At 38.0% G+C, this 15958-nt stretch overlaps 1 protein-coding gene across 1 annotated transcript in view; it reads left to right on the top strand.

Annotated features, from left to right (window-relative positions):
* ROR1 (receptor tyrosine kinase like orphan receptor 1) overlaps positions 1-15958 on the top strand; it is a 165054-nt gene that overhangs the window by 35668 nt on the left and 113428 nt on the right. Inside the window, exons 3-4 of the mRNA XM_011369609.2 lie at positions 9619-9906; positions 10533-10563. Coding sequence (XP_011367911.1) covers positions 9619-9906; positions 10533-10563 — 319 coding nt within the window. The remainder of the gene's footprint in view (positions 1-9618; positions 9907-10532; positions 10564-15958) is intronic.

The raw sequence follows: 15958 nt of genomic DNA on the forward strand, positions 1-15958 counted from the left end.
GATTCATAAAAAGGATAAGAATATTCTGTAGTCCTGGTTAGGCAACGATGAAAGACTTTAGTCAGGGTTTATTGGGAAATGGTACATTGGCTAATAATATGGTCTTTTGTGTCCAAGGGTCTGGGAACCGGGTCCTGGCTCTGTAACTTTGTAGCTGTATAACTTTGGGCAATTACTTAACCTTTCTGTGTCTCATTCCCTTATCTCTACAATGAGGCTAAGAATGGTGTCATAGGATTGTTTTCAAGATTAAAGTAATGTGTGCAAGATGCTTAGAATGGTGCCTGGTACCTTATAATTGTTCCAAAAAAAAAGTTAGCTATGATCATCACTTTCTGTGGATAATGGAGAAAATGGTGGCACCCAAAGTATACTGGCATTTGATTTTCTTACTTTATTCAGAGTCCCAAACTTTTGCCCAGATATACCGCAATCACTTAGGATTGCCCCCCAAATCCTAAGCTGCTTATGGAAATGGAAAACAGGCCACACAAGCCTCCCTCTGGCTTATGGTGCTCGGATCCGGGACTAAATCATTTGGTTCTGAGAGCTTCACACTAGTCCAGGACCCAGAGGGGTGGCGAAGGTGTTTTGTTTTTGTTTTGTAGGAGGCAGCAAAAGTTATGCTTAGAAACAGCTGTCTTTGCCAACAATTTATTCAGCACAGATTGCTGTGGGAATTATAATAACTTTACAAGCCAATAACATACAGGATATCTCTTAATAAGCAAACTAAAGAAATAACACACTCCAAACAAATGACAAATTCATCACACTATTGTTCCAGGCAAGGGGAGATGAAGGAATAAAGTCCAAATTTAATATGAGGTGTACCCTTTTATAGGAGGAGGCACTGGGAAGAGATGGTGATCAACCAAAAAAGCTGATTTCCAGCCACCAGTGCAAAAGTAAAAGTTCTCTGTTGCTAGAGCACGTTGCTAGGGAACAATGACGCCAGTGTTGGTCGGCTGGCTCATCTCTTTCTTTCACCTGGCTTCTGTGGGGTTTATCACCACTGTCTGCTCCCCGAGACTGGAGCAAATATAGGAAGGGTCTTCAGAGAGTCTTTAGGTTTCACCCAAGCTGGAACTCTCAAATAATCCTCACAAACTCTCAGTATTTATAGTCTAAATGTCCCCTTTTCACCGTTGCTTCTCCACAAGCTCTTATCGATAAACCCCCAGTGGGGGCCCCTCCAAAGCTCGGCTGCTGACTGCTTATCAAGGACAACAGATGTGGAATGATGACATCCTGGCACTACTTACTTCATACTTGTATCAAAGCAACTTTTTTTTTCTTTTGTCATAAACAAGTAGATTAAAACAACTTCACTTAAGTCATAAACAAGTGGGTTTGAAATTCTATGAAATCTATTACACAACAGAAGAGCAGCTGTGGAGTGTGATGGAAAGAGCACTGAGACTGAAGTCCAAACCCTGGCTTTGCCTTCTGTTAGCTGGGATAGGTCTGAGATGACTTTAAGACCTCTGAACCACAATTTACTCATCAGTATTGTGCAAAAGCAATGGTAGGTAAAACTGCCGAGACTTGAGCACAAATCAAGGCAGTGGTAACAAACTAAGAAACCGTGCTAGAAGTCATATTCTTCATCACCAAACACATATAGTTTTTTTTTTTTTAAGCCAATTGCACTTAAGAATGTCTTTGATGAAATAGTAAAGATGATTAGCTTAATTAAATCTTGACCCTAGTACATGTTTTTAGTATTCCCCATGATGAAATGGGACGTGAAATGGGAAGTACACGTAAGTACTCACACTGACTGCTGAAATGCTATGGTTGTCACAAAGAAAAGCATTTGAGTTGTGAACTGAACTAACTAGCCACTTTTTTTACTTGAAAGAATGACTGACAGTCAGACTATGGTTAGTTATTCTTTAATAGTCTTGAAAATGAACAAAACGAGCCTGTCATGTCAGGTAAACAAGAGATGGTATTAGTTGCCAATAATAAAATTTGAGCTTGTCAGCAAAATTAAAATTTGGGAAAACTTTTAGTTACCACCATAAAATTGGCAGCTTTCTAATCTTTACTGATGATTAGATTGTTGATGATATTAACGAATGTGATTTTCTATATTATGTAATTAAATGTGTCAACATTTGGAAGATCTGCATAAGTCATTGAGCCAATGTTTTCTAAATAGGCAATGCATGGTGTTACAAAATCAGACATGGCTAAAAGATCCTTAAAGTGCAAGATAAACCAATTAATTTCAATGTAACAGATTATGAAAAGTTCTTTGATATACCTCCAAATTCCACATTGCAACTAACCTTTAAGAAATTACCACTCGTTAAATTTTGGTGCAGTTCAAAGAAGATTATCTAAGTTATCTGAAAAGGCTATTAAAATACCCTTCACTCTTCCAACTGCATGAGGCCAGAATTTTTTCATATACTTCAACCGAAATGGCATATGTCAACAGACTAAATGCAGAAAAAAGGGAATCCAGCTGTCTACTCTTAAGCCAACTTAATAGATTTACAACAATATAAAACAATGCCACTCTTCTTACTATTTATGTGCGTGTAAAATAAAGTTGCTTTTCATTAAAACACACTTATGTTAACAAGTAATGAAATTATTTTTAATTTTTCAGTAAATTAGTAAACAAATACTTAAAATTTTTCTTTTTGGGGTACTTGATATTTTAAAGAGTGTATAGGGCTCCTGAAACTAAAAAGTGTGAGAACTTCTGGCCTAGAGCATGGACTCTGGAGTCAAAATAATGAAAAAGAAAAATTTTTTTAGAGCAGATTTAGGTTCACAGCAAAATTGAGAGGAAGATACAGAGATTTTTCTGTATACACCCTGCCCCACCACATGCACAGCCTCCCCCATTAGCAACATCCCCACCACAGTGGTGCATCTGTTAAAGCTGATGAACCTACATTGACACATAATTATCCAAAGTCCATAATTTACATTACAGTTCACACTTGATGTTTTAAATGAACAATAAACGTGTAACAATATGTTTCCACCATTCTAGTACCATACAGAATATTTCACTGCTCTAAAAATCCTCTGTGCTTCACCTATTTATCCCTCCCCTCCCTGACCTCCAACCCCTGGCAACCACTGATCTTTTTACTGTATCCGTAGTTGCCTCTTCCAGAGTTTCATATAGTTGAAATTATACATATGTGGCCTTTCTGATTGGCTTCTTTCACTTAGTAATATGCATTTAAGACTCATGTGTTTTCATGGCTCGATATAGCTCATTTCCTTTTAGTGGTGAATATTGTTCTATTCCTATGGATGCCATAGTTTGTCCTTTCATCCACTGACGGGCATCTTGGTTGCTTCCAGGTTTGAGCAGTTCAATGAATAAAGCTACAAACATCTGTGTGCAAGGTTTTGTATGAACAAAGTTTTCAACTCCTTTGGGTAAATACCAAGGAGTGAGATTATAGGTACCAATGGTAAGAGTATTTTTAGTTTTAGAAGAGACAGCTAAACTGTCTTCCAAAGGGTCTGTGCTGTTTTTCATTCCCATCAGCAATGAATGAGTTTGTGTTGCATCACGTCTTTGTCAGCACTTGGTGTTGTCAATGTTCTGGATTTTGGCCATTCTAATAGGTGTTTAGTGGTATCTTGTTTTAATTTGCATTTCCCTGATGAAAAATGATGTGGAGCTTCTTTGCCATTTTTTTATATTGTTGGTGAGGTGTCTATTACAGTCTTGGCCAGTTTTTCAGTCAGATTATTTGCTAATTGTTGAGTTTTAAGAGTTATTTGGATATTTTGGATAACATTCTTTATCAGATATGTCTTTTGCAAATATTTTCTCCCAGTCTGTAGTTTGTCTTCTCATTCTCTTGATGTTGCCTTTTGCAGAGCAGAAGTTTTTAATCTCAACGAAGTCCAGCTTATCAACTATTTCTTTCACAGCTCATTTCTTTGCCTCTTTGTATTGCCTTTGCTCCTTTGTCAAAAATCAGTTGGTTATATTTGTGTGGGTCTATTTCTGGGCTCTCTATTCTGTTTCATTGATTCATTTGTCTATTCTTGTGCCAATACCACACTGTCTTGATTACTGTTGCTTTACGGAAAGTCTTGAAATTGAGTAGTGTCAGTCCTCCAACTTTGTTCTCCTTCAGTATTATGTCGACAATTCTGGGTCTTTGGCCTCTCCATATAAACATTAGAATCAGTTTGTCAATCTCTACAAAATAACTTGCCAGGATTTTTGTTGGTATTACCATCATTGTCATTGTCATCATCATCATCATAATCATCATTACCAGTATCACCACTGAGAGATATAATTCATTCAGAGACACAGAGCTGGAAGTCAAGGCAGCAGAATTGGAAATTTTTTCTCTATCAGGTCAGATTATACACTGTCTTCTACTTGCCAGTCTGTCATCTCAACATTTGTGGTCTAGGGGAGATGAGAAAGAAGGATGAGAAAGCTTTTATAGCTCTGGCACACATACATTGTCAAAAGTATTGAATCAAGCCACTGAAAAAAGTATACATAGATTTAGATGTAGAGGCCAAATCGCTTTGTCTGGCATTAAAGCTTAGTCAGTACCTGCTGTCTGCCAATCAGTGGTTTTGTGGCTGCCTATAGGAAAACATTAACTGTTCTATTGTCTGGAGGGGCAGTCCCCAGAGGCTCATGTAATAGATCATGTACCCAAAGCCTAGGGAGGTAAGGTAGGCAGTGGCAGAACTGGCATCAATTTCAATTAGCCGATTTCTTCCGCACAGGGCTTCTTCCCTAGGATGCTCAGGTCTTCTCAGAAAAGAATGACTGGTTGCATGGCATTAGCCACACCATGGTTTGGGTATAGAGAACAGAGTAGATGCCCTAGTGTGGCCCATGAGGCTGCTATAGAAGGATCCAGCTGGTACTGGGAAGAGAATGGATCATGGCCAAGGGCTTGTTAACAACAAAACTGATAGCAAGCATACAGACATGCACTTTTATTTTATTTTATTCCAGTCACAAAATGCTTTCCCATTATTTATGTCAAATGTTCTTATGCTTCCAGTCTTTGCCAAGCTGAGGACCAGACCGTTTGCTTGTTCTGCTTACTAACTGAGCAGCTACAGATGGCAACCAAATTTAAACATTATTCTTTATCAGTGAAAAGTTAAAACCAAATTACTTGTGTTTGTGGTAGGCTCCTTTGTTCAGTAAACACAAAGATTTGTTTACATTTCCTTTGTTCTCTCTGGGAACATACTGCTTTGGCGGATACTACACTGATTTCAAGATGCTCTGTAACTCTCACTTATCCTTTTAGGTAAATATTATTTAGAGCTCATGGACAAATTAACTACTCTCGCCTACAGTATATTAGTCATGTGATATTGGGCAAGTGGCCTCGCCCCTCAGGTCTCCTGTTCTGTAAAGTCAGGACTGGACTTAACCAGGTAATCAATCAATTGGATGGAAAAATCATTCCCTACTTTTAGGAATAAGATGTTTGTGAGAAAAAGAAAGAAAAAAAATAGCTCATAAAATAATAGAAACTCTCACATGCTGTTTGCTCTGTTCCAGACCCTATTCAAAGCATTTTCCATGTATTAATTCATTTAATCCTCACAATAGCCCTATGAGAAAGATACAATTATTATATTAATTTCATAGATAACAAAACTGAGATACTTAGTTATTTAACAGAGGTTAAATAACTTGCCCAAGGTCACACAGATGATAAGTAGTAGAAACCAGGACATGAATTCAGGCATTCTGGCTCCAGAGTCTTTTAGGGTTGATTTCATACAATGGATCAGCCCATAATGGGTCAGCTCATACTAATTTGTTTTCAAAAAATTCGAGTATACCTTCAGAGTACAGTTGAAATACTTCCCTCCCTGTCCCAGTTATAAAACTCTCTGGCTCTTGGTTAATTTATGTTTCCAGAAGAAAAAACTTGAAGCACTGTGTGTCTGTGATTGCGGTAGGTTTGGAGGCAAAAGAAATAGTTTAAAGTCCCAGCTCTCCCTTTTATATTATATGTTATATGGTCTCAGCCACAAAGCTTGCTGGGACTTCATCAGCAGCCACCTGTGGAGAAGAGGAGGGAACCAAAGAGAGAAAGTAGAAGTGACTTCTTGTTTGACTAAAACTCAGTTTGACTAAAACTCAGCAGGTAACTCAGTTTAACGAAAATTCAGCAGGAAACATTAACCCCTGAGGCATGTACCCAGCAGCTGTCATCAAGGTGGACTGTGGCTTGATGTAGTTAGCTCTGATATTTAAAGAAGGTAGAAATCTGAGAGGGAGGAGACAGGCTGTTCGAGTACCTAGGTACACACTTCCTGCTACTATGGAGACCCCTCCAGCTCAAAGCTGGACCCACGCTAGTGAAAGAACAGGAAACAGGATGTATCTTCAAGGAGAAGAGCCTGCCAGGAGATAGACAGGGAGGGGACCCAAGACCTCAGTATATCATCAGATCAGGTGAGTTACCTCACCTCAGAGGGAAACTAGAACACCAGCCTGAACACATGGCTAAAGCTTAGACCAAGTAACCCAACAATCCTGGCAGGAGCTAGGGGAGGATCACAGTCCTGTGGGGGTATGTATGTGTCCCCAGCTTGCCCTGGTTTAGGGAAGAAATTTGAATTCTGTCCCCGCCACTCAGTAGGACTTTTGTTACCAAAGCAGTCTAGTGGAGTGGCAAGAGCTGGGTTTTGGAGCCAGAGAGATCTGAATTGGTCCTCAGCTCAGCCATGTGACCTTGGGCAAGTCACTTAACCTCTCTGATCCTAGATCTCCTCATTGTAAAGCAGTGATAACCATTCCTCCTTTGAGAGGTTATTGAGCAGGTATATACCAAAGCCAAGTCCCTGGCACAGAGAAAGATTCTAAGTAGTTTATCAGTTTTTCTACCACATTGACCAGCTAGCTCAGCTGGATTTTGTTGAAATGTTTGGCTGAGCCTGAGGATCCAAGGCCATTAGTGCTGGAAACTTTGGGCACAACATATAGCTTACTATAATACCTTGGGGAAAGTCAGCTAGCTAATCTCTGAGACATGGTTTCCTCATTTGCAACTGGGGATCATGATAACTGATGTGCCTTTCCTAGGTCATCAATTGTTATAGGATAACAGGAGACCGAAGACCTTGAAAAGCATTATACAGAATGTGTTATGATTATAAAAATAATAGCAATAACATTGGTTAATATTTTTGAGTGCTTACTTTTTGCCTAACGCGTCCCATGTGTCATCCAATTTAATTTTAATTCTCTAGCAAGGTTACCAGATAGAATTTTATTTATCATTCTTATTTTTCACTTGGTTAAACTGAGGTACCTAGAGGTTAAGTAACTTACCCAAGGTCGCACAGATAGCTGGGGGCGGACCCAGGATTCAAACCCAGTCAAATCAAATTCTGGAACCTGCCCAGGGGAGTATTAACCACTATTCTTATATTGGCATTGCTATGTGATTGCTATTACTATGTTTCTTTCCTACAGAGAAAGCATAGTTAGCTATTCTCTGGGTATGAAATTGGACTGTAAAGCCATTATAACAGCTCTACAAAGCTACCTGTTAATTAGGCTCGATCCTCTGGGTATACCTCGAACCTCTTTGGAGTACATGTGCTTATATCTATGAGCCAATATTTTCATGGATTGAGTCTGTATATTTATATAGATTACATAAACATGTCCAAAGATAGAGATCAGAATATAAATGTAAAGAAGCAAGGCATTAGAATCATTTATAGGCTCATGATTCTGTTGTAAAGGATAATTATTCATTGGCTTAGGTGAGATGAAAAGTGTCGTTATGGTAACACATGAGTGATGCTCATGCTTAATCTGTCTTCTACTACACGTACAATAAATGCATTCACACCTGTCCCACATTCCTGTGGAGCTACCCAGACTCTGATAACCTCTCTCTTCAGTTTTTTTGTGGAAGATTAAAAAGCGAATGATGAATTACTTATTTTTTTTATTTTTTATTTTTGCATTTATGAAAGAATTATACAGGCATTCTAGTGGTTAAATTAGCTGGTTAGATATCTCAAAAAAAAAGTTATTTTTCAACAAATTCTCATTAAATTTAACAAATTTACTAGGCTCTGCCTGTGCTGTCCAATACAAGCTACTTGCCACAAATGGCTATTTAATTTAAATTTAAAAATTAAATTCCTTAGTCACGCTAGCCACATTCCTTGTCTCATTGGCTCAACCTGTGGCTAGTAGCTACCAGCTAGATAATGCAGGTTATAGACTGTTTCTATCATTACAGAAAGTTCAAATGGACAATGGTGCCAGACAGTAGGATACGCTGAAGATGCAGTGATGACCAAAATACTCTAGATGTCTGTCCTTATGGGCTTATAGTCCTACAGAGAAGACAGCTATGCTACAAGCCATCCCAGGTTGGGGGTCAAAGAAGGACAGAGGGCAATGGGAGGGTATGGCAGGGGCATCTACCCAAGGATGTGTGGTCAATAAAATGAAGTCAAAGAAAGCTTTATGCACATAAATAACAGACCAATTTTTTAAGAAATTGAACTTAATTTAAAAAAGGATTTTTTCAGCAACTTGATTCCACAATTAATATCAACATGATATTTAAAATATTATATTATTGAAGAATAAGCCTAAATAAAATTTATTTCATTATTAAAATGTTTAGTGTAATAAATCTCAAAAGAAACTGAATGGAAAATGTATATATAAGATGATTTCATTTATGTGAAATACTAGAACAGGCAACATTTGTCTTTGATGGTAGAAATCAGAGCTATAATTGCCTGGAATGAGGGCAGGAGAGTGGGTGGGAAGGGGAATTGACTACAAAGGATGTTTGGGGGTACTTTCTGGGATGTTGATGATATTTTATATCTTGATAGGGACATTGGTTACATGGTATATGCATTTATCAGTACTCATGGAACAATATAACTAAGATCTGTACCTTTCTAGAATATAAATTATATCTCAATTAAAAATTGAATGCCTAGAATTTTATATATTGTAATATGTTACAGTTGATATGAGTAACATGGAAATATTCATTGCCTCATCACTTCATGTGCCAATGACCTGGCCTTCCTAACCTTTATCTTTCCTCACTGGCAGGAATATTTCTGACATCCCTCCTGATCTTATGCCATGTGGATATAAATATGTTGCTCCTACTTTTCCAGTTTTTCATGCTTTATTATCAAAAGTAGACAAGCTGGAAGGTTAAGAATAGTGTTATTTATTTTGAGGTGGGGAGATCTGAAGTGAATTTTATTTCTTTTTCTTCTTCACTGTATTGTTTGAATCTGTAAGAAAGACCGTGTATTTTTTTTTTTTTTCAATGCTCTGACACACAAAACCTCATTTTGTCTTAGCTTAGAAAACAACATTTACCCATGGGTATGATATAGTCATTAGAAAACTTTGGGTTTTATACTATGGTTAGTAACAAATTTCCTTCCAAGAGGCAGGCTCTGTGGTTGATTATTTGATAAATGGGTAATTTCATGTCTTGCCTGTCTCCACCGCTGGCATTTAGTCTCTCTGTGGTCCTTGGGCACAGTGGAGAGGCTTGGGGATACTTGGAAGTGCTCTCCAGCTGCCTGCTGCTCTCACCTGCCCCCTGCGCTCTGTGCTCACAGATTCTTACCTGACGCTGGACGAACCCATGAACAACATCACCACATCCCTGGGGCAGACGGCTGAACTGCACTGCAGAGTCTCTGGGAACCCACCTCCCACTATTCGCTGGTTCAAAAATGACGCGCCCGTGGTCCAGGAGCCCCGGAGAATCTCCTTCAGGGCCACCAACTATGGCTCCCGGCTGCGGATTCGCAACCTGGACACCACGGACACGGGCTACTTCCAGTGCGTGGCGACCAACGGCAAGAAGGTGGTTTCTACCACTGGAGTCTTGTTCGTCAAGTTTGGTAAGCAGCCTCCTACTGGGGACGGCCTTTGGCCCTGAGCCTCCATAGGGGTGAAGAGGGAGGGAATGAGCATATACAGAGAACACACTATGTGCCCAGCAACACTGGTGCTGGTACAGTTGTACCCATTTTACAAATAAGTAAACCAAGCCCCGTCAAGTACCGTGCTCAGGATTGCCCAGCTAGTAAACAGCAGAGCAACCTACTCTAATCACCATGCCATCGAGGGAGAGGTTGGAAAGATTTATAGCACACATGTCCCTTTTATGTCCAGCTGCCATCAAAGACCCCTGCTGTTACAATCAGTATCCGGGTGCAATCACCCAGCCTCCCACTGGAAACTCTCCGCATCGTGTGAGGACGCCTACTCTACTGACTCATTTTTCAGCACTTGTCTTAGCATTTTTCAGGCCCTAAACTATGGGGTATAGACAAGTTCTCACTGGTAACTTGTAGAAGTATACCAGTTTGGGGGGAACTGGGGCAAAATAAATCCCAGAAAAATAAATATTACCTCGGGGGGGCGGTTTGAGAACTTTACTCTGTCATGGTTTGACTGTACCCACACTCACTGTATCCAACAACCCAGATTGACTGTTTCTTTTGTTTTTCTTTCATTTCTTCAGGTCCTCCTCCCACTGCAAGTCCAGGATCCTCGTAAGTACTTTTATTTCCTTTCTTGTCATTTCTAAGTGTTTTCCAGAGGTTTCTGGGGGCAAAAGCAGTGTTGGTGCTTTGCTTAGACCAAAATATGCTATTTCCAGATTTCATTCCATTTGCCCTGCTCTCATTCCATTTTGCTTTTTCTCTGATATAAAGATGCACAGGAGACCAACATTGGCAGTAATCTCAAGTGTGGTGAACAATCAAAGCAAAAATCTACTTATATTTGCTATTTTAGAATTAATCTATATTATTTACAACAATAAATAGATTTGGTAAAATCAAACAAAAATGATATAGTGCTGGCTTGGGAAACTGTACTTTAGCCATTAGCTTTAAAAGATTTATTCTACATTTCCACAAGCATTTCTGATGCTTTAGTCATTGAACAGGTCAACAATTAAGTGATCACTTTATTTTTATTCCCTTTAAAGAACTCAGAGGCAGAAGTTCTGACTCACAGAGAGGAAGAAAGCCCTGTGGCTAGGTTGAGGGTTACATTAATTTTTATTCTTTTTGAGTCCCTTTTTGTGGAGTGTAAAGATCCAATTTCTTTCACTGACATTATTATTGATGTATTTGCCCTTTATTCTGGCTAAGGGATTCTCTTTTTTCACTCTAGGAGCATCCACTTGGGGTATTTTTCTTTATGTATACTTTTATTTGGGGATGGGGAGTCCCATTTATTAAAATTCTTGCTCTGCAAGAAAATATATTTCATATTTTATAGAGTTCTGAAATAAAATTCACTGGGCTCTACCATGAGAGCATCAAAATGTCTGACGTAGCCTAAACCCATGGCAAACATAACAGCCACTTAATTTGCTCTAATCCCCTCTGTGCCACTAATTACAGTGTGGGATATTTTAATATATTTGTGTGTGCCTGGAGGCCCAGTGGCCCACAATCCCATTAATAAAATAGGTAATGGGTAAAAATAAACATTGGCCTTCAGCCACACTGTTCTGCTGTTTCATCAGCCAGTTAAAGGCAACTGTAAGACTCTTTAAAATCACCCAAGTGCTAATTGCATTCTACTTGCCCAGGTACAAAATGTTGATTGATCTTAAAATAGGTCAGAAGTTTGGTCACTCTACCTTGCATTTCTTGAATCTAATCTTTTTTTTTTGTTCTTTAATGATCTCGCTATTGGTTGGTATGTGGAATTCTTTTGAAGTCTTACTTAAACAAAGATTATAACCTGTGTTACTTGCTGTAAAAAACGCTTCCCACCCTGGTACATTATTTGTTCCTGTTAATCCGTGTTTCAAATGCGGCTGATAATCTGTATCCCAGGTTGATTAATATGGTTCACTAATCTGTCATTACTATTAAGCATTGGGCTGTTGACTTTCTGCCTGTTTTATTTGCCTCAGAAATGACCTTTCTTTTTTATTACCGAATTATTTTTGCACTCTTGTATGTCCTTTCTTCTTGAAGTTTTTCTTTGCTGCCACCTTTCTGATAAACCCAGTTTAGCTCACATGGTTTTTAATTTAATAGAAAGATAGTACAGTAATCCCTCTTATCTATGGGGGATACGTTCCGACACCCCCACTGGATGCCTAAAACCACAGATAGTAGCAAATCCTTTATATATATATACATATATATATATGTGTGTATATATATATAATCCTTTATATATATATATAAAATTTTATATATATAAAGATATATATATAAAATTTTTTTTCCAAACACACACACACACACACACACACACACACACACACACACACACACACACACTTTACAGCTTCTTTTAGGCATATCCAAATTGCCGGCATCACTACTCTTGCGCTTTGTGGGCATTATGAAATAAAATAAGGGTTACTTGAACACAAGCACTGCCATACTGTGACAGTCAATCTGATAACTGAGATGGCTACTAAGTGACTAATGGAGTGTGTATCACATAATGTGGATACACTGCACAAAGGGATGATTCATGTCCAGAGCAGGACAGAGAGGAATGGTGTGAGATTTCATCACGCGACTCAGAATGGTGTGCAATTTAAAACTTATGAATTATTTATTTCTGGAATTTTCTATTTAATATTTTTGGATCAAGGTTGACCGGGGGTAAATGAAACTGTGGGAAGTGAAACTGCAGATAAGGTAGGGCTGACTACTGTATACCACTTTTGTAAGCCAATGTCTACAGAGGGGATATTGAAATTCCTTAAAGATGCTCAACCACAGTTAAAAATATCCTTTGATGCCAGGCCCCTCTGTTTCATCTTTGCTGTTCAATTATTCATCATGTTAGTCAGCAAGAGCATGAAATGTATAGTTGCCACATTTGTTTAGAGAGAGCTATAATAAGATACAATTGAAATTGGAAATCCCAAGGAGATTTCGGCCGTTAAATCTTCATCCTTATTATGGCATTGTCAGTTGGCTTTTTGATACCCTTTTTTCCCTTTCCTTAGACACCACCGACATATCCTACATTTTCCCTTCTCAGCTGCCACCACTTAACCTTGTCTCTTAGAGTTATTCTCTTCCTAAGACTAACTCCCAAATAGAATGCTAGTTCCCTTCGCTATCCTTATAGCCCCCAACAAGCAGCCATACCTCACTACAAGGGGACGGGTCGAACGTTAACAAAATGATAGCCTTTGGGAATATCACAATATTGAGAATTGCTCCGAAAGCCTTTTGTCAAACTGCACAATACTTTTTCTGAGGTAGGGGCGAAGTACAGTTATAAAATTGCTTGAAGGTGGCTCAACAGAGTTACTGAAGAGAGATAAATGCAAGTCTATGACACAACCTAAATATTTGAACAGTGAAATGTATTAGGTGTATGGAACCTGGTGAGGGCCGAGTGCCATTTGAGGCCACAAAGCTGCAGAACCCCCAAATGGAATGGGCTTAGCCCTTAGGACTATGGCCTGGGAAGGTAAAGTATTTGAGGAACTTGTCACTCCCTCTAGAGACTGCATTAGGTTTTCACATGAAGCTTACAGGATGATGTTTTAGTTTGAAGTAGGAGTCAGCTTGAGAGCAGTTTGGCCTCTGCTTATAGCTTCAGGCTTTATTTTGCTCTGTCATTGCTGGGTCCTGGCCCACCTCTAACAATTATACGGCCTGGGGCATGAGTACAAGTGGAGGCCCCCATACCACACGTCTAAATATTTCAAAGTTATAAATCAAGCTAGCAAACTATTAAATGAAATATGTTCTATCCTCCCACATTGACAAATATACCTTCATAATGACGAAATAAAAAAATACATGCAAAGTTATGGTTTTTTTATGACTGAAAGCTAGGAACTATCAAAAATGACTACTTTAATCATGATTATGTATGTCTGGGTGTTCTGTTCATGGGCCAGAATACTGTATATAATTCATAGATTGTTATATATTAGTTCCATTAAAATGTTTTATTGCCTTCATTTCAGCAAAATGACTACTTATGTTGTTTTACACGAGATTTTTACATAGCATTTATTCTTTTGACAACAGTGCCAAATTTGACAAACTTTCCTGAATCCTTGTACTTCTAACTTTTTTAAACTAATTTTAATTTGGATACAGTACACTTCCCTGAGCCGGTAGCAGCTGTTATCAATGAAATTCCTAAAGCAATACTTAAATATGCTAAGAATTTTAGCATATGAATTAAGAACTTTATAGATAATGTTCAAATATAGTAATGGGGCCATATAATAAATAATTATTGCAGAATAGATTACAAAATATATTCTGCAATATATGCAAAATATATATTTAATAATAGAAATCAGAATCGTGCTTTACACATGATCCTCTATATGTACAAATTTAAGAGTAATATGAATTGTTTAATGTATTAATTTTCTAGGGCTGCCATAACAAACTACCGCAAACTGAATGGTTAAAATAGAAATGTATTGTCTCACTGTTCTGGAGGTTGGAAGTCCAAGATCAAAATGTCGGCAGGATTGGTTCCTTCTAAGTGCTGTGAGGAAGACTTTCTTCTGGTGATTTGGCTTATAGATACATCACTGTAATTTCTGCCTTGACATTCACATGGCATTCTCCCTTTGTATGCACCTCCAAATTTCATCTTTTTATGAAATCATATTGTATTAGGACCCACCCCAATGACCTCATTTTAACTGGATTACCTCTTTAAAGGTCTTATTTCCAAGTAGGGTCATATTCTAAGGTACTGGGAATTAGGACTTCAACATATGTATTTTCGAGGAACACAATTCAACCCATAACACTTAATATTGCAAATGTTTTCCCAGCCTTGTGAAACTCTTGCAAGTATGACTCTGATTTGTGAGAACTTTCAGAAGCATCGATTGAAATATAAAGAAAAGCAAGAAAACAGATGCTTGGTAATATTGAGAATGTTTGCTTTCAAAGACTCTTATTGCTTTCAAACTTGAGAGGAAGAATTTGACAAGTTGAATAATTTCTCTTACTGAAGTGCTTTTGCAACTGCTATCCTTCCTGCCCTCCAAGCAGTATCCATCTCCACTAGCAGTGACACAACACACAAACCTTCATAGTACATAAACTTGGTTGCCTTCTGTTTCAAGGACATAGGACAAGAGATATAGGGAAGTGATCCCTGGGGCCAGAACAGTGTTAGTCACAGCAGTGGATGTTCAAGGTTTTGATTATACCTTGTCAGCACTGTGAGTGTCAGATCCCAAGAGGCAGAGGCTCCCATGTGTACTCTTTATTTTTGTCTTTTTATTCTTGAGTTGTAAGAGTTCTTTACATATTTTGGATACTGTATCCTTGCCAAATATATGACTCGCGAATATTTTCTCATTCTGTGGATGTCTTCATTTTCTTGATAGTGCTCTTTGAAACATAAAAGTTTTCACTTTTGATTAAGTCCAATTTATTTATTTATTTTTATTTGGTGGTTTGTGCTTTTGAGAAACCATTGCCTAATCCAAGGTCACAAAGATTTACTCCAATCTTTTCTTCTAAGAGTTTTTTATAGCAGAGATGGGTACTTATGTATGGAATGTGGTAAAATGACATTTGAGCATGATTCAAAGGAAGTGAGAAAGTAGTGTTTCCAAATTCCTGACAGATATTAATCTTTGTAATCCAGGATGAATAAATTGGAATTCCTGAGAATTCTCAGAAATTTCTAAAATTATCAGCTACTCGGTATTTTTCATAATATTTACTTGCAGGTTTCTAATTAATTATGATTTTCCATAATAATAAACCGAATTATTTTTCTCTGCTCTGGGAAGTTTTTGTGAAATGAAATCCAATATAATAAAAAAAGGGTTTTAGTTTTATAGTTTTAGCTCTTACATTTAGGTTTTTGGTCCATTTTGAATTAATTTTTGTATATGGTGTGAGGTAGGAATCCAGATTCATTCTTTTGCATAAGAAAAGCCAGTCATCTCAACATCAT

This window comes from Pteropus vampyrus, unplaced genomic scaffold, assembly GCF_000151845.1.
Source record: "Pteropus vampyrus isolate Shadow unplaced genomic scaffold, Pvam_2.0 Scaffold151, whole genome shotgun sequence".
In the NCBI taxonomy this organism is placed as follows: domain Eukaryota; kingdom Metazoa; phylum Chordata; class Mammalia; order Chiroptera; family Pteropodidae; genus Pteropus; species Pteropus vampyrus.